The sequence below is a fragment of the Solanum tuberosum genome, unplaced genomic scaffold (assembly GCF_000226075.1).
Source record: "Solanum tuberosum cultivar DM 1-3 516 R44 unplaced genomic scaffold, SolTub_3.0 scf00060, whole genome shotgun sequence".
In the NCBI taxonomy this organism is placed as follows: Eukaryota; Viridiplantae; Streptophyta; class Magnoliopsida; order Solanales; family Solanaceae; genus Solanum; species Solanum tuberosum.
This window is the reverse complement of record NW_006238985.1, coordinates 612,098-632,243: the sequence shown is the minus strand read 5'-3', so window position 1 is coordinate 632,243 and position 20,146 is coordinate 612,098. Positions and strand designations below refer to the sequence as shown.

Here is a 20,146-nt window from a genome sequence, read left to right as displayed (position 1 = left end):
ATAAATTTTAGGCTTACATACCTTGATTCCCCAATCCATATAATTATGAAGCATCGACCTTTCCTTTTAGGCATCCATTTTTTTCAACAACAAATGACAAGCAAAGAAGCTATATTAGCAACGAACCAACAAGTTCAGGTCGTATCAAATATATGTTAAAAGCTAGACGAGCGACAAGTTCGCAAGGCCTCAGAGAGTTGAATCAAATAGACAAAATTGCTAATCAATAGAAGAGAACACTTTCAATTCAATCAGAGGGTCATTTGCTGTCCCACATAATAAGATTTTATAATGAAGAAAAACTGCAGGTACTGGTTACAACGAGTACCAAGGTTTAGAAGAAACAAACACAAATTAGCAAATAGGACCAGATATTGAAACTACATGAAACATAAACTCCAATGCAAAACTTCTAGCAGAAGCACTCCACCAGACATCTAGCACTTGATCTCCTTCAAGCCAGGTGCAAGGTACAAAAAGGTAGGATCAGCTGAACCATCCTTGTAGTATGCGAACACCAGGGCACTGTCGTCATGCATGCCCTCACCAACAAAGCTGCCAGCACACACATAGTATCAGTTTCTATTTCAAGGTGCCAAGTATGTAGAAGGAAAAACAAAACGCATTCAACTTCGGTAAGGAATTAGCTTAGACAACGTCATAAACTGATATGAAAATGGACATACAATTGAAAGTCCTTGAGCTTTGACAAAAGGAACTTAGTTGCTGATTCAATGTTCTTTTTAAATGCTTCTTGTGCTTCTCCTTCTAGCTTGGGTGTCAGGTTCTTGATGTATCTCTTAATGTAGGTAACAAATTGTTTCTTGTCGAAAGCAGGTTGCTCCTGCAAATAGCAAACCGTTATTTATTCACATATAATTAACAGGTATGTTAAAATTGACTCAAATTTCCATAACTATGTATACAAACCTGAAGTCTGAAAGTGTCAACAATATCGACAACCTTGACAGCTTGGTCATCCACACCTTCATCTTCACCTCCACCCTCAGCAGAAGGATTTGCCCCAATGTTTACATCAACGGCACCTTGAACAACCCACTGTAATGTAACCAACACATCACATTATCTCTTTTTACATAGACTAGATAGATAGTCCACAAAAATTTGGTTGCTAATATAAGGAAATTTTGGGAGCAATAATTAACTGGAGACCCTACCTTCCCTTGAACTTCCCAAAGCATTCCATTCTGGATTTCTTTGTAGGGAAATGAGTCTGAGAGAAGCTCATCACCTGCAATATTTTTTTTGAAGAGCTTTAAGTTTTCAAGAACAGCACCATACCAAGAAAGGGCCATAAACAAAAATCTTAAAGCCACAGTCACAAACAACAGTATGTCCAAAGACAGAGTTACAAACAAGCTATGAATAGTGAATTTTCGCATATCAAACAGAGACAGCAACTTGAAGGTGCACATAACAATAAATACTTTAATGGATTAAATTATGATTACTGTAACTCAAATAGCCTTCAAGATGTTTCATTGGACCAGAACTATTTTTTATATGACAAGGGAAACCCACAACCGCTACCCACCCCACTCCTAATCAATAGATCCCAAACCACCACACGAGAGGTAGCCCACACTAGACATGCCCGATGCTCAACCCAGAAGGCAAACTCGTTGCTTTTGCTGGCAAGAGGTTTCGAACTTGAGACCTCCAACTTTTGGGACCTTGCAAAAGACATCTTTTTGCGTTTGTTACATAAATTTGCAGTAACCGGATACATAAAACTAGGATTTCCTAAATAACACAAGGCACAAGTCTAGCTAAACTAGAAGCAACCAATGTAACTTTACGGATCCAAATTACTCATATACGGCTCTTATATATGATATTATATCATAAAGCAAGGTAAAAAACATTGAGATCAAATCCTCTACAAGACTGTTAAAATATAAGATCCAGATTAGTAGATCTAGTTCTTAATTCCCAATAAAAAAAGAAAAAAGAGATTGCACCGCCTTAATAGTTTAGGGCCTTTATGCAGACCACATAGTCAGTAACATCAGTCACAAATCAACCAGGTCGTATTGACAGCTTCAGATCACACAACAAATAAACAGAAAATTGCTAAAACAAAAGCGGAATCATCAACAAGCGCCAATCATCCAAGAAAGATTCGCTAAACAGAGTGCTGAAACAAAACTACTCTAACTTCAATATTACAACTTTCTACCAAAAATTTAACACAAAATATAACAAAGAGTGTGACAGAAACGAGAAAAAAACTAGAAAACTGAAGAAGGATAGAAGATTACCGGTGAGGAGATCCTGATAAACCAACATGGTTGAAGATTAGCCTTTTGCTTTCTCTCTCTAAAAGGGATGATTGATACGAAGAGAGAGGAAGAAAACGACGGACCAGTGAAGGCTCGAGAAGGAGGGTTATGGGTGGTGTACGGCGTCTTTATAGCTGGAGCGCTTGGTAAATTGACCAAATAAACCCGACTTCAATCCGGAATTACGTGATTGCCTATCCCAATTGAGTAGGGTTCTGAATGCCGCCGCAGTCCGCACCATGTCACAACAGGAGCGAAGTCCATTTTACGCTACTGCCCAAGCCCACAACCATTTTATGCTACTAACCAGAATCAAAATATGTTGATTCTAATTCATGTGAGAGTTTTTTAGGAACCGTTGGTTACTGAATAAGGATTGAGTTATTCAGATATAAAATGTTGCATAAGCTTTATTATGTTTGGTAGTATATTTTTGTCAAAGTATAAAATTCAACACACATAATAGTATGTTTGGTTAGAAAATTAGAAAACCATATAACTAATACATGTTTAAATTATGAGTCAATCTATGTATTATTTTATGCAGGGTAAAAGTGGAATAAGTTATACCTGAATAACTAATACTTGAATAAAAATATAAATTGACAATTTTGCCCTTCACTCTCAATCAAATATACACCACTTCTTTTTAGATAAACATTCAGATCCTCTCTCCATATCCGTAGATCTAGAATGGCTCTTCATCTTTCCGGCAAATAGATTGAAAAACTTTCAATATGGCGATCTTTCTTTGAGGTTAGAAGTTCTGAAACTCAAAATTTGGCTGATCTTGTTTTTTTTCTTCTTCTCCTCCTCCTATTTTCTCTTTTTTGTGTTTTTCCTCTTGTTAATCTGATGAGAGATGAATGAAATTCTAGATCTTCTCAGTATTTTCTAGTTAGGTTGATGTTTTAGTACACCCAAATTTGATGTGGGTTTTGTTTTGTTTGTTCAAAAACGTGCTTTCTGAAAAATGGGTTCATTAAGTTTAGTTGTTTTAACTTCTAAAACTGCAAAAGATGAACATGTTAGTTGCAGTTCGACAAAATAGTATTAGTATTCTAGCTATTGAAGCCAAACAAAAATAAATATTTTACCTGTTTTTCAATGTTACTTTTCATTTTTTTTTAATAAAATTGAACACTCTAGTGTGAAACCATCTATTACCTTCCTATGATCACAATGTGTCTACAATAATTAGTTAAGTAACATGATTGATACTTTTTTTCTTTTGGATTCAATTTGATAATGATATTGCAATTTTTAAATGGAAAATAGGTGTAAATGGATTCTCAGCAATTGTGCGATGTTGAATGCTTTATGATCCTCGAGGAGATTGTGGTGCATTCGTATATTGTCCTTATTTGCTTTTTTATGGCTATTTACAACATGTTATTAAGAAACCAATCTAGAAATAGACGGGTCATTCGATATTGTATGAGTGCTAGAATTCCTAAAATCTTGTCTCATCTAAATGTTCTCATTCGTGACAATGATATTGTATGTATTGACAAGCTTAGGATGGATAGAAATGCCTTTCACATTTTAGCCTCCTTAGCCAAGAATATTAGAGGGTTGACTGATAGTAAAAATATGTCGAGTACTGAAAAATTAGCAATGTTCTTAAATATTTTGGCTCATCACGAGAAGAACAGGTCTGTCAAAGTTGATTATATTAGATCGGGGTGGAGTGTAAGTCGAGCCTTTAATGAATGTCTAAGAACTATTCTAAACTAACTCCAGTGTTACTTGTTAAACCTAATCCGGTGCTCGAAGATGATACTGATGATCGATGGAAATGGTTTAAGGTAGGTAAATTTCAATCTAACATTTGATTTACTACAACAAACTTAAAATATTATGGTGAAAGTATTTTTATTTTTAATAGTCCTTTAGTATTTAGAGTTGAATTTATCTTATAAGGTTGTCTTGGTGCATTGGATGGTACTTACATTTTCATTAGAGTTGAAGCAATATATAAGCCAAGATACAGAACACAAAAAGGAGACATAGCAACTAATGTCTTGGGGGTTTGTGATAGAAATCTCAACTTCATTTATGTATTACCTGGTTAGGAGGGATCAACCGTTGATGGTCGCGTATTGCGAGATGTTGTTGTACGAAGAAATGGGTTGAAAGTACCTCAAGGTATGCTAAATAATAGACAGACCCTTGTCTATTTCTACTACATCAAAATAGAATAATATTTAAAGTAATTATATTATTGTTTACATTTTTAGGCAACTACTATTTGTGCGATGGAGGATATACAAATGGAAATGGTTTTGTTTCCGTACCGAGGATATAAATATTGGCTAAATGATTGGCAGGGTGACAATCTATCACCTCGATGTCGAGAAGTGCTCTTTAATATGAAGCATGCTAGGGCGTGTAATGTTATTGAAAGAGCATTTGGACTATTAAAAGGACGCTAGGAAATTCTTAGAAGTCCTTCGTGGTACTCGGTTAAGGATCACAATAGAATTATTAGTGCATGTTGTTTGATACACAATTTCATTCGAAGAGAGATGAAAGTTAACCCATTAGATATGGAAATGGAATTCCACATGGAGAATCAACATGAACATGACAATATTAATACAATTGAAACATCTAATGAGTGAACCACTTGGAGGGATGAACTAGCTCAGTCTATGTGGAATGAAAGATTGGGAAATCAATTTTTATAATTTTAAACTATGTCGTCACTTTTGGTGTGCTTATGCACTTTTGTTTTTGGTTTTCCGCTCACTGTAAAATGTAATAGCTTTTATTATTTTGTGAAAACGAATGGTCAATCTTTTGTATGTCTCATATTGTTGTCTGTACAGACAAATAGTGAATCTCAATGTATATCTATTATTTTTTAATATAAGTAGTGAATTTGTATATATGTCTTCACATTATTTTTTTCCCAGATCAATCAAGTTGTATTATAATTTATTTGGTTATAATTGAAATAATTTACTTGTAAGTTGTAACTTAGTATTACTTGTGATTTCATTTATAATTTTACATATTTAAATGGCTAGTTCTACTGCTGCAACATCTAACACGTCCAGAAAGAGGGCAAGAAAATCAACACCTTCATCTCGACGGGTATGGACTCCAGAAGAGGAACTTACTCTTGTAAATGGATTAAAAGAATTGTGTGTTAATGGTTGGAAAAGAGATAATGGAACCTTTAAACATGGATGTTTAATGGAATTGGAACACTACATAAATGCTCGTCATTCTAACTGTGGATTGAAATCTCTACCACAAGTTGATTCTAAAATAAGAGCATGGAAAAAGAGTTATGCAACAATATCATTGCTAAAGAGTCGAACTGGTTTAGGATTCCAATATAGTGATGGAAGTATCTTAGTTGATGATCCAAAAGCTTGGGATGACTTGATAAAAGTGATTTATATTTATTTTAAATCATTAGGGAATTGCTACTTACTTATATTTTCTCTTGGTTAATGGATCTTTGTATGTGGAATATTTTCAATTACTTCATGTACTTGTTCTTTATTTTCTTAGGTTGATCCAAATGTCAAGTCAATGAACTTAAAAAAAGGGCCATTATTTGCTGATTGGGAAGAGATATTTGGCAAGGATAGAGCTACTGGAAAGTTTGCCGAAGGGCCAGAAGATGATGTTGAAGAAATAGAAAGAATTGAAGCTCAATAAATTACTAATGGCACATCTGTGGGATTTCCTATTGTTGTTATCGACGTAGATGATGCTTCAGGCACAAGAGAAGATCAAGATGCTCAAGAGGAACCCAATGTATCAACTGGAGCAAAATAAAGTCCATTTACTGCTCAAGATGAACCTAATGAATCAACTGGAGCAGCACAAAGTTCATTCATAACTCAAAAAGGTGAAACCCATCAATCTCAGAAACAACGTAATAGTTTTAAAGCATCATCTTCTAAAGTCAACGAAAAAGGTAGATGCAAAAAAAGAAAAACAACTGAAGATGATAATAAGACTGTTCTTAGAGGTTTGATGGAGGTGATGAAACAATTCACTGAAAGTCATGATAAAAAGGATGGCTTCTTTAATTGACAAGCTAGAAGAGCGTGATCTATCTGAGATTCGTGGTAAGATATTTTCTATTATTGGATCCCCAGCATTTGAAATATACAACTCAGATGAACGAGTCCAGGCAACAATGGGAATTACTCAAGATATATAGATGATGGAATTCTTCTTAAGCATCAGTGAACTTGAACATCACAATATGATATGGATGATTATTAATGATAAGCTTTAAATCACTGAATGGTTTTTGTGTAGCTATTTTGTAAGGTTTAACCTTAATAGGATTGTTTGTTACCTAGTAGAATGTCCACAAATGTACATATATGTGAATATTGTGTGCTTAAAGTAAGTTGTTTTTGTATAACAAATGCATGATTTGGTTCAACATTAGTGTTTTTGTAAGTAGCCAACTCAGATGCTCTTCAGATTGCTCAAAACGCTGACCCAAACGGTAAGTTCATCTTCTCCAAGGTGTTTTTAATTCCTTCTTCTCCGAGACTGTATTGAAATTTTCTTTTCTTGCAAATTATTCAGCAGTTGGAGTAATCACAAAGATCCAGTCAAAAATACAAAGTACTCAGATGCTATTTTGTCAAGTGATTATATGTTATTGGGGCTGGTATTCAACTTTTGAAGCTTGGTGTTTGTCATGGAAGGATAATGTTACAAAAATAGGAGACTTCTTTTGAAAAAAATGTAATTGTATGTCTTTGTTGTATGTGCCAGCTTTTGTAATTGAACAATGGATTATGTAAGTTTCATTCACTTTAAATAAAGATGTGTCTAATATTTTAACAATGAATTATGTGTGAGTGAATTATTTCCTCATGAATGCTTTCTCATTTAGCTTAATTTGTATAGTCACGTAGTTGAGGTGCTCTAAATTAAAGAATATCACATCATTATTGCAGCACTACCAGGTTGGAAGTGGCAGACAAACTATAGTAATTGTGACAAAGACAAGGATTTGGATTGATAGTTGGTGAAAGTAACAGATTAACATTTTAAAGAGCAACTAATGCACTTTCAAGTAAAGAATGGAAATAAAGTGATTCTGATAAAGGTTACAGCTATCTATCTACAACAGTTATCTATTCCTCATAATGTATCTGATTGTATTTAATTAGAAGTGATGAAGGGTCACAATTATCTATCTACCATACACAATTGAGATGGTCAGCATTGGAGGTAATAAATCCATCCGTCCTTTGGTTAGTAATGAAAGATTCATGCAATTCTAAGGAGTGAATGACAATTGAATGGTAATCATGTTAGACTTTGAGCAACTAATTAATGACACAAATAGGCTTGCCAGATGGACTAAATTTCCAAGTTAAAACGCCTAATGACACAAACTCCAAATGAAAGCCTCGATACTCGAACTAGCCATCCTACTAGACCAAAATGACCTTCCGGATCTAACCATATTGACGAAATTCTCATCCGATCACTTTTTACCAAGAATATAGACTGAAGTCGAACTTTGAGTAAATTTTTGAGTTAAAACGCCTAATTGCACAAACTCAAAACGAAAGCCTCGAAACTCAAACCAGCCATCCTACTAGACCAAAAATGACCTTTCGGATCTAACTGAGCTGAAGGAATTCTCATCCGATTACTTTTTATAAAGAATATTGACTGAAGTCGATCTTTGACTAAATTTTCAAGTTAAAACGGCTAATTGCACAAACTCAAAATGAAAGCCTCGAAACCCAAACCAATCATCCTACTAGACCAAAAATGACCTTACAGATCTAACCGCGCTAACGAAATTCTCATCCGATCACTTTTTACTAAAAATATTGACTGAAGTTGAACTTTGCCTAAATTTCCAAGTTAAAATGCATAATTGCACAAACTCAAAATGAAAGCCTCGAAACCTAAACCAACCATCCTTCTAGACCAAAAATTACCTTCCAGACCTAACCGCGCTGATGGAATTCTTATCCGATCACGTTTTACCAAGAATATTGAATGTAGTCGAACTTTGACTAAATTTTCAAGTTAAAACGCCTAATTGCACAAACTCAAAATGGGAGCCTCGAAACCCAAACCAACCATCCTTCTAGACCAAAAATGACCTTTCGGATGTAATTGCACTAACGGAATTATCATCCGATCACGTTTTACCAAGAATATTGACTGAAGTCGAACTTTGAAAAAATTTCCAAGTTAAAACGCCTAATCGCACAAACTCAAAATTGAAGCTTCAAAATGCAAACCAAAAATCCTACTAGACCAAAAATGAACTTTCGGATCTAACCACACTGATGTAATTTTCATCCGATCACGTTTTACTAAGAATATTGACTAAAGTCAAACTTTGACTAAATTTCCATGTTAAAACGCCTAATTGCACAAACTCAAAATGGATGCCTCAAAACCCAAACCAATCATCCTACTAGACTAAAAATGATCTTCCGGAGCTAACCGAGATGACGTAATTCTCATCTGGTCACATTTTACCAAGATATTTGAAATTTAGTTAAAGTTTGATTTATGTCAATATTATTGGTATAACGTGATCATATGAGAATTTTGTCAGCGCGGTTAGCTCCAAAAAGTCATTTTTGGTCTAGTAGGATGTTTGGTTTGCGTTTCGAAGCTTCCATTTTGAGTTTGTGCAATTAGGCATTTTAACTTGGAAATTTACTCAAAGTTCAACTTCAATCAATATTCTTGGTAAAACATGATCGGATGAGAATTTTGTTAGCGCGGTTAGATATGGTAGGTCATTTTTGGTCTAGTAGGATGGTTGGTTTGGGTTTTGAGGCTTCCATTTTGAGTTTGTGCAATTAGGCGTTTTAGCTTAGAAATTTAGTCAAAGTTCTACTTCAGTCAATATTCTTAGTAAAATGTGATCGTATGAGAATTTCATCAATGCGGTCAGATTCAAAAGGTCACTTTTAGTCTAGTAGGATGGTTGGTTTGGGTTTCGAGGCTCCCATTTTGAGTTTGTGTAATTAGGCATTTTAACTTGGAAATTTAGTCAAAGTTCGACAACATTCAATATTCTTGGTAAAACATGATCAGATGAGAATTCCGTCAGCGTGGTTAGGTCTGGAGGTCATTTTTGGTCTAATAGGATGGTTGGTTTGGGTTTCGAGGCTTCCATTTTGAGTTTGTGCAATTAGGTGTTTTAACTTGGAAATTCAGTCAAAGGTCGACTTCAGTCAATATTCATAGTAAAAGGTAATCAGATGTGAATTCCGTTAGCGCAGTTAGATCTGGAAGGTCATTTTTAGTCTAGTAGGATGGTTGGTTTGGGTTTCGAGGCTCCCATTTTGAGTTTGTGCAATTAGGCGTTTTAACTTGGAAATTTAGTCAAAGTTCGACTACATTCAATATTCTTGGTAAAACGTGATCGGATGAGAATTCCGTCAGCACGGATAGGTTTGGAAGGTCATTTTTGGTCTAGTAGCATGGTTGGTTTGGATTTCGAGGCTTCTATTTTGAGTTTGTGCAATTAGGCGTTTTAACTTGGAAATTTACTCAAAGTTCAACTTCAGTCAATATTCTTAGTAAAAGTGATCGGATGAGAATTCCGCCAGCGCGGTTAGATCCAGAAGGTAATTTTTGGTCTAGTAGGATGTCTGGTTTAGGTTTCAAGGCTTTCGTTTTAAGTTTGTGCAATTAGACGTTTTAACTTGGAAATTTAGTCCAAATGGTTTTCCAACAATTCTAAAATCTGGTAAGCCTATTTGTGTCATTAGTTGCTCAAAGTCTTACTTCAGAATCCATAACATGATTACCATTCAATTGTCATTCACTTCTTAGAATTGCATTAATCTTCCATTTCTAACCAAATGATGGATGAATTTATTACCTCCAATGCTGACCATTTCAATTGTGTATGGTAGATAGATAATGGTGACCCTTCATTACTTCTAATTAAATACAATCAGATACATTATATGCATTTTTATAGATCTACAATTTCATTATCTTCTAAGAGGCAAATCTTGAAGAACGCTCAATCTAAATTCTTTCTTTGAGGTTAGAAACTTTTTGAAATCTTAGCCTTTTCTTATGCTTTCGTCTTCTTCTTATACTATTGTTTTTTTTTTCTCTTGTAAATTTGGTGAGAGACAAATGCAATATATGTGAAAATAAGTTAGTATACTTTTGTAGTGAATCATAAGTTAGTATAAATTATGATTTTTTACATTCTAATAGATTAAAATTGGCAGTCCCACTAAAAGAAGGTCTGACATGTCTCAAAAAAGGGCAAGGGTGTGGACTCAAGAAGAGGAACTCACTCTAGTTGATGGATTAAAAAAGTTGTGTGCTAATGATTGGAAAGAAGATGATGGAACCTTTAAACATGGATATTTGATGGAACTTGAACAACACATGATTGTTTGTCATCCTAATTGTGGATTGCAAGCTCTACCACATATGTTTTTCAAAAATAAGAGGGTGGAAAAAGTATTATATGATCCTATCGTTGGTAAAAAGTCGAAGTGGCTTAGGAATTCGATACAACGATGGAACTATCTTGGTTGACGATCCAAAAGCTTGAGATGACTTCATAAAGGTGATTTACAATTGTTTATATTATTAGCAAACTAAAGCTAGTTAGTTATATTTTCTCTTGGTTGAATTATAATCTCTGTCTTTGGAATATTATCAGTTACTTCATATACTTGTTTCTTTTTTTTCTTAGGTGGATCCATATGCCAAATCAATGACATTTAAAAAATGGCCATTATTTGCTGATTGGGAAGAGATATTTCGCAAGGATGGAGCTACTAAACAATCTGCCGAGGGGTCCAGAAGTTGGTGTTCAAGAAATAGAAAGAATTGAAGCTCAAGAAGTTGCTAATAACATGTGTTTTGAATTTCCTATTATTGTTGTCGAAGAAGATGATGCTCCAGCTAAAAAAAGAAGATCAAATTGCTCAAGGGGAACCTAGTGTATCAGCTGGAGCAACACAAAGTTCATGGAGTGCTTTTTAAGCATCAATGAGCTTGATCGTTACACTATGGTATGACTGATCATTGATGATAAACTTTAAACCTTTGAATGGTTTTTGGTGTAGCTACTTTGTAAGGTATAACCATGGCATAGTTAAGTTTTATTTTGCCTATGTTTTATGTGCCAGTTTATATAATTTAACAATGAATTATATAAGTTTCTTTCATGTTTAATGAAGGTGGGTCTAGTTTGATTCCGTGAGGCAACGGTACTAGAATTTCAGGTTTGTCTCAATGGTATATGTTAGATTTGTTGTATTCTTCATCTTATAAAATTTATTTTGTCACTATTTTGTTGCTTGAAAAATGAACTCTCAATTTTAGGATATGGCAGTATGTGAAAATTGTAACTGAATGAATTATTTAGTATGACGAAACTGAAATTTAGATTTAATGTACTCCATTATTACAACAACAAACAACAACATACCCAGTGAAATCCCACTAGGTGGGGAATGTACTCCATTATATTTTGAAAATTAAGTAGACATTCAAATTGTTGAGGATATTGTCTATGTCGATAATTGTTGAGGATAGTGTCCAACAATAGATTGTTTTGTTGGAAGTAATGGTTCTTGCCATTGGAAGTAAGCCATATCTATCAATGTGCATATCAATGACATTGCTTGAAGTAAGCTCTGGAGCTTCCACTAGTTCTTGCCAAGACTTTTGTAAATATGATCTCCTTCATCAAATAGAAAAAAACAAACTTCCTCATTTCTATATTATAGATTATTGAAGTAAAGGCTCCAAATATAATATCTAGCATTAGTATGTGGTGTTGCTCAAATGCTAACTTATATTTATCTATTTTTGTAATATGTACACAGAATTATATGTACTAGCATAACCATAAGTTTCAACTATTACAATATTGGTCCCGTGTTAACACGTGTCATATATATACATCGGTTCAACTATATGAGGAAGTTGAAAAATGTGGCATTTAAGTTTCTGTCCAAAATATTGCCTAAGCAAAATGTAGAAAATAAATAAAAATACAACGGCAAGAAAGGTCTAAGATATAACAATAACAAATAATTTATTTTTAACAAAGTATATAATGTTTATTAATTTTTAATATAACAAACCAACACCCAAAAAAATTATTAAACTCTGCATAACTAATACCTGCATTACTAATACATGCATAACTAATACTTGCATTACTAATACCTGCATAACTCTAACCAGCAACCAAACGGCCCCTTAGTAAATTAGTTAATTAGAAAATAAAAGATTCTCTTGAAATTTTATAAAATGTGACATTTGTTTGAGAGGATTAAAGTTGAAAGTGTGTTAAATGAATTAGAACCAAGAGTGTAAGCAATAATTTTAATAGAAGTCTTGATTTCAAGTCTTGAATATGAAAAAATATTAGCAAGAAAGCGCTTTCCCCGTGTGGGTCTTACACAACGCAAATCCAAAACTCTTAGATACGAAGCCCTTTCCTCAAATAGGTAGCACGGGATGAGCCTTCCCTTCCTTTACATCATCCACCACCCTGTCCTATTCACTCTCCCCAAATCTCAACTCGTAATTTGAAGAAGAAAGATAAGGAAATCCAATTAGAGATAGGCTGTCCATGAGCATCATGGCATAGGTAAAAGGAACGAGGAGAATTAATCAGACTTCAATACAATTAGTGGACACCGACAAGGAAAAAAAAAAGAAGAAAAACCGTGCCCAATGTTAAATATTGACACGCTTATTTAATCTTTGAATGCTAGTATGTATAATGTAATCAATATTGGACAAATTTTGGGAAAATGTATAACCCTTGAAACCTATATTTATTCTTGAGAAGTCTTTTTTTTTTTTTTACGTTTAAGAATAGTTTTAGATGGAACAAGAACAATTTGATTCCTTCTTCAATAGGTATATTTATTTTTGTTCTTTTAAAAGAATCTTTTATCTGGAATTTGCTCCCTTGATATATAAGTCCATCTTACTTCGATATTACAATATGACAGTTATTCGAAGAAACTTTTCCCAAAAAAACTGGTTTCTTTCATAACACCACCACCAATGTCACTAATAATCGTACTGCAAAATTGATATTGCGGAAAGTTGTGCGCTTAAATTAGTAAACCTGCCTTCTCGTCAAGTCATGTTACTACGGTTGACAATTTTTTGCCTCATTTTCGATACATTAATAATAATTGTAACATTGCATTTTAATTAAGAAAAACCAAAGAACTAAGGGTTAGTTTGGTCTGTGTGACCTCCAGAACCAGAGTCTCCTATAGAGGTTAGGTGGTCAAAACACAGGTCTGAGTCCCTCTTGATAAAAAGGGGTATGGGAACCAGCCTCTTAGAAGATTGCTGGTATCACTAGACCAATTTGGTGAATTTTCCTATCAGGTTCAGGTGTGCCACAACACAACAAACAAGGTTGGAGCTGCAACTAAGTCATCCCCAGTCACAAACACATATAAGACAGGATATTATTTTGGGTAGCTATTGTCCAAAACTAAAGATCAAGTTCCAATTAACCAATCTCAATTGCCAACATAGCTCAAGGCTATTCTAGGTCATTAAAGTCATACAGCAGGAAAGTATACAAATGAACAAATTCAAGAAGAGATCCACATACTACCAGACACCTTTGATATCAGTAATCAACAAGCAAGAATTGCACAGAGGCTAATGTGCAAAGCTTCTATCCCCACCCCCTACCGGGCCAGAAAGAAAGAAGAGGAGGGATACTGAAAGGGGTTTGGGGTGTGGCATGGAGTAGCCATGTTCAACTTTGAAAAGCTAAAAGCTGCTTGCCATGGCACCTGCAGCAAGTTTAGGCATAGTAGTTTAAGCTGGCTTTCTTCTTGGCTTGAACTTGAATGATACCTTCATTGAAGTCTTCATGAGTTACCTGCAAGAGGTTGGAGACAGAATTAGTGCTATCCAGCTTGCCAACCATAAAAAGTATGGGGTTTTATTTTCGCACAGTTGATTAGTTCTCACAGCACAAACTTAATCATATGGAGAAAGGTATTAGAGATCATAACACATTTTTTGTGATGGAATACAAGATCATCACCCGTATTAATCACCGTTAAACTGCAAAAAGGGCAGACTTAACAGGCCAGTTCAATTTAATTAGGTTTTTATATATAATACAGATTATTGATTAAACCAAAGTAAAAGTCTAAATCTCATTGTGACTCATGAGTTCAAAAATTATGTAACCGTCAGGAAGCAGAATAGAGAATAGAGACCTCAGTGGCATCGCGACGGAGTGCTAGCATGCCTGCCTCAACACATACAGCTTTCAACTGTGCCCCATTAAAATCATCTGTCGACCGAGCCAATTCTTCAAAGTTAACATCTGGGTTAACATTCATCTTTCTGGAATGGATCTGCAGTAGTTCCAGCAAAGAATCCTCATATGTTAAAGCGAAATACTCAAGAACTCATTTCGTGTTAGCTAACAAGGCAAGGGAATGAAAAGAAATGATATATGTTATGGCAGAATACCCACCTGCAGGATCCGAGCCCTGGCTTCCTCTGTGGGGTGGGGGAACTCAATTTTACGATCCAAACGACCAGATCGCATCAAAGCAGGATCCAAAATATCAGCTCTGTTTGTTGCTGCTATCACCTGAAGTGAAGGAAAGAAACCAAAACAATTCATGAAAATGTAAAAACCAGAATACCAAAGATCACTTTATTTTAGGTTTTGCAGTTGTGTAGCTCAAATCAAGAAACCAACAAGAACAGAATATTGTGATCAACGAACCACGAAGTAAGAAAAAAATGTATATATAATGGGTTTAAGTAGAACAGAACCTTAATCCGATCATCGCTGCTAAAACCATCAAGCTGATTAAGTAACTCCAACATAGTTCGTTGGACCTCTCGATCCCCACTAACTTCGCTGCAAGAGAACAACATATGCAGTAAGAGAAGAATCAGCACACACATCAGTTTCATTTTTTGCAAGCACACGCTACTCCTTAAGACCTTAACCAGTATGCACCGAGACTGAAGATATTATGGGCATGCAAGGTTAAGCACATATATAAGCAATGGAAAACAAAGATATAGTACCTATCAAAACGCTTTGTGCCTATAGCATCAATCTCATCAATGAAAATTATGCAAGGTGATTTCTCTTTTGCCAGCTGGAAAGCATCACGAACAAGCTTTGCTCCATCTCCAATGAACATCTAAAGTTAGAACAGGCATTGATCAGCAGCATATTTGAGTCAATTACTTTAAATTGCAACTTAAGAAAATTGTAAAAGTTCCCATGCAGTAGTTGGTTGCTAACTTTAGAAAGCCAAACAATAATGTTGTGAGAAATATTGGAAAAGAAATTTTTAGGAAGAACCTGTTTAAAGTGTTATGACAAACTTTCACAGAATGGGTGGACGACAGTAAAGGCAACAGGATATGGGTTTTCTGTGTGTTGCGAAAGTAAAACCTTCTAAGCCAAAAAACAAGAACTTTTAACCTCATGTTCTTGCAGATTTCTGAAATTCATACCATGAGATACATATTCTTCTTAAACCTAAAGGCAGTAAACAGGACTGTTTCTCACTGATATATGGGTATCCTTATAGTTGGCAAACTAAGAAAAGGTTGTTACTGTGAGAAATATTGGAAAAGAATATTATTGAATTGTTGTTGTTTACATTATTACATTGAGACCCTATTTATAGACCCTAGAATACAATCCTTTACCAAGTAGGATACTATTTAGTATTCCTATTTCTATTTCTATTCCTATTCCTGTTCTAATAGGATTGTATAAACTTATTCCTATTCTAATAGGATTGTATAAACCTATTCCTATTCTAATAGGATTGGTTAAACCTATTCCTATTCTAACAAATGTAATAAACTACTACGCGCTTAATTACACGATCATAAGTTAAAAACAAGAACTAAAATTTCGCTTTTGAAGACGATTAACACAGGGTCTGTTAGAGCTGTTTACCTAAAACTAAACAGAGACCACCAACGCTCCCTTTTGGTAAAGTTAAAGGACTACACATGTTCAGTGGTAAATAAGAAGGATGATTTTAGAGCTAACCCCAGATATAAAGGACCATTTTTATCATTTTCTCTAGATTAATCCTCCGGTTTCATACATATTCAAGTAGAGACCCATCTTATATATTAAAATTTTAATATATGTACTTAAAAAAAGACAAGTGTACTTTGCAGCAGCTCTTAGTTAGAATTGCCAGGAACAATGAAAAGAGGGAAAACTAGGTTCCCACCATAGAGCAAAAGAGAGTTCAATTTCGTACAAATCTAGTGCAACTAATCACAATAGGATCAAACGTCGAAGATGATCTACCTGCACAAGCTGAGGTCCCGCTAGCTTAAGAAAAGTAGCATTTGTTTGTGCAGCACAGGCTCTAGCCATCAGGGTTTTCCCAGTCCCAGGAGGCCCATACAAAAGGACTCCCTTTGGGGGACGAACACCTAATTTCTGGAACCGTTCTTGGTGTGTCATAGGCAGCACAATTGCCTCAACAAGTTCTTGAATCTGTTTCTCCAAGCCTCCAATATCATTGTAGTCTTCAGTTGGCTTTTCATCAACTTCCATTGCCTTTACCCGAGAATCATATTCAGATGGCAAGGTGTCCAATATCAAATAACTGTCTTTATTTACTCCAACCAGATCACCAGGTTTTAAGTTGTCAGGATCAACAAGACCAACAACAGGCAAGAAAATTGTCTACAAATGGCAATAAAAGAATTCAATTAGTAAAAGAACTTTAGCATCTAAACAGTGTATAACCCAAAAAAGATGTGGTAGAAGGATAAAGCACAAGATCACCAATTCCATTCAAGAGAAATAGATGAAGGGAATTTTGGATAGTAACACCGACAATAAACACCTAGAAGCAAATGATGTAATCCTATAATTTGACACCTTACCTGGCGCGTGGATGTTTTCAGTACAACACACTTGCCCTTCCTTTGTGAGTCGAGATCAATATTTGCACCATCCTCCTCAGCTTCTTCTTCAGGATTCATTTCCAAAATCTGAAAAAGACCGGAAATAAATGAGTTCCTCAAAGCTAGACTTCCCTACTACTACTTCCATGAACCCATATTCCTAATACCCCAAAACAAAAACGCAAAGAAATTCAAAATTTGCATCCTCACAGTTCAATGTGTTATGAAACATAAGACCTCAATCTACTGAAAAACAGATTCAAGCACTGAAGAAAAGGAAGCATAATGGTCATTTCCTTCTGTCCTGCCCAATTATGTTTCTCTTGATCATCCTCCTATTTTCTTTCTTCACAAAAAAAAAAAAAGAAACAGAAATAGGAGGATGGACTAGAGATACATATTTTCCCATCTATACCCTCCCAAAAATGCAGTTTTTATACTTATATTGACACTTCAATTAATTTTTCCGCGAACTCTTCAACTAATTGAACAAGAAATGCTTCAATAAATCAACAACAATATATGTAGTCTTTAGAATGTTAGTTTGTCGATAGTCCGAGTTATAGAGAAATTTATTTCGTGACATTAAATTATTTCCCAAAATATATATATATATATATATATTGACACTTCAATTAATTTTTCCGCGAGCTCTTCAACTAATTGAACAAGAAAATGCTTCAAATAAAATCAACAACAATATGTATCTTTTAGAATGTTAGTTTGTTGATAGTCCCGTGTTATAGAGAAATTTATTTCGTGACATTAAATTATTCCAAATATATATATATATATATATTGACACTTCAATTAATTTTTCCGCGAACTCTTCAACTAATTGAACAAGAAAATGCTTCAAATAAAATCAACAACAATATATGTATCTTTAGAATGTTAGTTTGTCGATAGTCCGAGTTATAGAGAAATTTATTTCGTGACATTAAATTATTCCAAATATATATATATATATATATATATATATTGACACTTCAATTAATTTTTCCGCGAACTCTTCAACTAATTGAACAAGAAAATGCTTCAAATAAAATCAACAACAATATGTATCTTTAGAATGTTAGTTTGTTGATAGTCCGTGTATATATATATATATATATATATATATATATATGCTCCAACTAAAATCCACAACAATATATGCATCTTTAGAATGTTAGTTCGTCGATAGTCCGTGTTATAGAGAAAATTATTTCGCGACATTAAATTATTCCAAACAAAAGATATATATATTTAGTCAGGTACCGAAACACATCCTAAAAGTTGCGAACTACTAAATTCTTTTGCCGTAGCACAAGAGATGTTTCAAATCAACTTATAAAGTGACTAGGAGCAAGGACCGATCCAACAATTCTTTTATACTTGAGATATCATCACAAAGAAGCTGTTCCTTTGAGTCCCTCAGAAACCTCCATTTTTTACTTTTGTAAATTCTTAACATCTTACTTCTGGCATTGAAAATTTAGCATGTTACAGTACTCTTCCTGTTGATGAAACAATTGCTAATGAATTACCCAAATTCCTCGTCCTATTTTTGTGCAACCAAAGACCCACACACCTTCTGTAATAGCACTATTGGTACTTGTCACTATCCCATAATCTAAAGTTCCTGCCTACAACAAGGGTTACTCATTATACTCTGCCATCATGAGGGGATAAAAATACATTCTTTGAAAGCCAAGAATATATAAGCCCTGTGAAATGTATGCTGAATACACAATAAAAAGCATGATGTGGTACATAAACTTACTGCACAGCAGGCTTCAAGTTCAATGTAGTCAATCCCAATATTCAAAGACGTCCTAAACCCTCTCTGCACTACACTCTTGCTAAAGATAGGCGTCAAAACAAGAAAGATACTCATTGATGAAAACCTAATTACTCATCTCAACTTGTTGCCGATCAAGTAACTGATAACGAAGTTGCTTATTGAGCTTCATTTTCTAAAAATAAAATTCTTTTTTTCCTATTGTGTAAATATCACTTGCTAAAATAGACGTCGAAGCAAGAGGGATACTAATTTGAGGAAAACCTAATTACTCACCTCAACAATGTTGCCGACCAAGTAAGGAAGTTGCTTATTGAGCTTAATTTTTTCTTGGTTCTCCTTTATCTTCTCCTTGAATGAATCCAACTCTAGATTCGTCCTCTGCAGCTCTTCCTATAATTCACCATTCAAGTCAATTAGTCAATCTCCTCGGTAAAGCCCCAAATTGATACAAATAGACAAAACAAAACATTCAACAAACACAAAATAACTCATGATAACTGTGATTAGGGTAAAATAAGAGAGATCGGAACCTTTATGATTCGAATTTCATTGTCAAGAAGGCGTGAAGCCCTAATAATATCTTCAGTGGACATAGCATGGAGCTGGTCATCTTCGAAGTTGCTATCCTCAGCCATCGGCGTTGCCATCGTCGACAGAGATTGTGTTTGTATGGGATTCCGGGCAGAAATTGGTGAGAAGGAGTCGATCTGTGTAGGCTTGTACAGTCGAAAAGCTTTATATTCTCTTCTTTTTGGATGCCAATATTTGCAGTCTTCTTCTCCAAGAAAAATATTGTTACATGGGCCGTCTCAATGCTGTTGGTACTGGCCCATTATTGGCCCAGTACCTTTTCGGCCCGCCAGAAAGCAAAAAAGCCTAGGGCAAATTTTTAAAAAATGGATAAAAGATAAATATCATTACCTAAAACAAGAAATTGCTTTGGAGTCCAAATTTTTTTCTCCTGGTGGAACTCCAATATAATGTATTGTAATACATGACCTTTTAAAGGTGAAACTCTAACATTGTGCAGAGGGTATTGGAGGACTTATACGTAATAATAGAGGTGATTGGATACTAGGCTTTATGAAGGGTATTTCAAGTAGTATTAATACTCTAATGAAATTATTACCTC

The 20,146-nt window shown here is 34.6% G+C and overlaps 2 protein-coding genes and 1 long non-coding RNA gene across 3 annotated transcripts; 1 reads left to right on the top strand and 2 right to left on the bottom strand.

The window, feature by feature from the left end:
• Nucleotides 1-246: 246 nt before the first annotated feature.
• Nucleotides 247-2,370, bottom strand: LOC102577554 (P23 tumor protein-like). The gene is given in 5 exon segments (NM_001288253.1): nucleotides 247-555; nucleotides 687-844; nucleotides 931-1,059; nucleotides 1,179-1,252; nucleotides 2,283-2,370. Coding segments are annotated over 5 exon segments (507 nt in total). The 5' UTR covers nucleotides 2,311-2,370; the 3' UTR covers nucleotides 247-437.
• Nucleotides 2,371-2,951: 581 nt separating this feature from the next.
• Nucleotides 2,952-5,150, top strand: LOC107060111 (uncharacterized). Its single transcript, XR_001473147.1, has 3 exons — nucleotides 2,952-3,059; nucleotides 4,379-4,451; nucleotides 4,544-5,150. It is a non-coding gene; the product is annotated as an uncharacterized lncRNA (long non-coding RNA).
• Nucleotides 5,151-13,769: 8,619 nt separating this feature from the next.
• LOC102580368 (26S protease regulatory subunit 6A homolog) lies at nucleotides 13,770-19,767 on the bottom strand. Its single transcript, XM_006344617.2, has 9 exons — nucleotides 19,545-19,767; nucleotides 19,288-19,404; nucleotides 17,208-17,315; nucleotides 16,621-17,004; nucleotides 15,363-15,481; nucleotides 15,102-15,189; nucleotides 14,794-14,913; nucleotides 14,531-14,671; nucleotides 13,770-14,184 (listed from the first exon to the last, which is right to left on the bottom strand). The coding sequence occupies exons 1-9, from the start codon at nucleotides 19,659-19,661 to the stop codon at nucleotides 14,107-14,109; spliced, it is 1,272 nt and encodes a 423-aa protein (XP_006344679.1). The 5' UTR covers nucleotides 19,662-19,767; the 3' UTR covers nucleotides 13,770-14,106.
• Nucleotides 19,768-20,146: the final 379 nt, after the last annotated feature.

Bases quoted from the DNA above. Each gene is read 5' to 3' on its own strand.
- LOC102580368 (XM_006344617.2), bottom strand. From the start codon at position 19,661: ATGGCAACGCCGATGGCTGAGGATAGCAACTTCGAAGATGACCAGCTC. The intron at 14,672-14,793 runs GTGGGTATTCTG...GAACTACTGCAG, and splicing joins CCAGGGCTCGGATCCTGCAG to ATCCATTCCAGAAAGATGAA. The intron at 14,185-14,530 runs GTCTCTATTCTC...AACCTCTTGCAG, and splicing joins TCCGTCGCGATGCCACTGAG to GTAACTCATGAAGACTTCAA.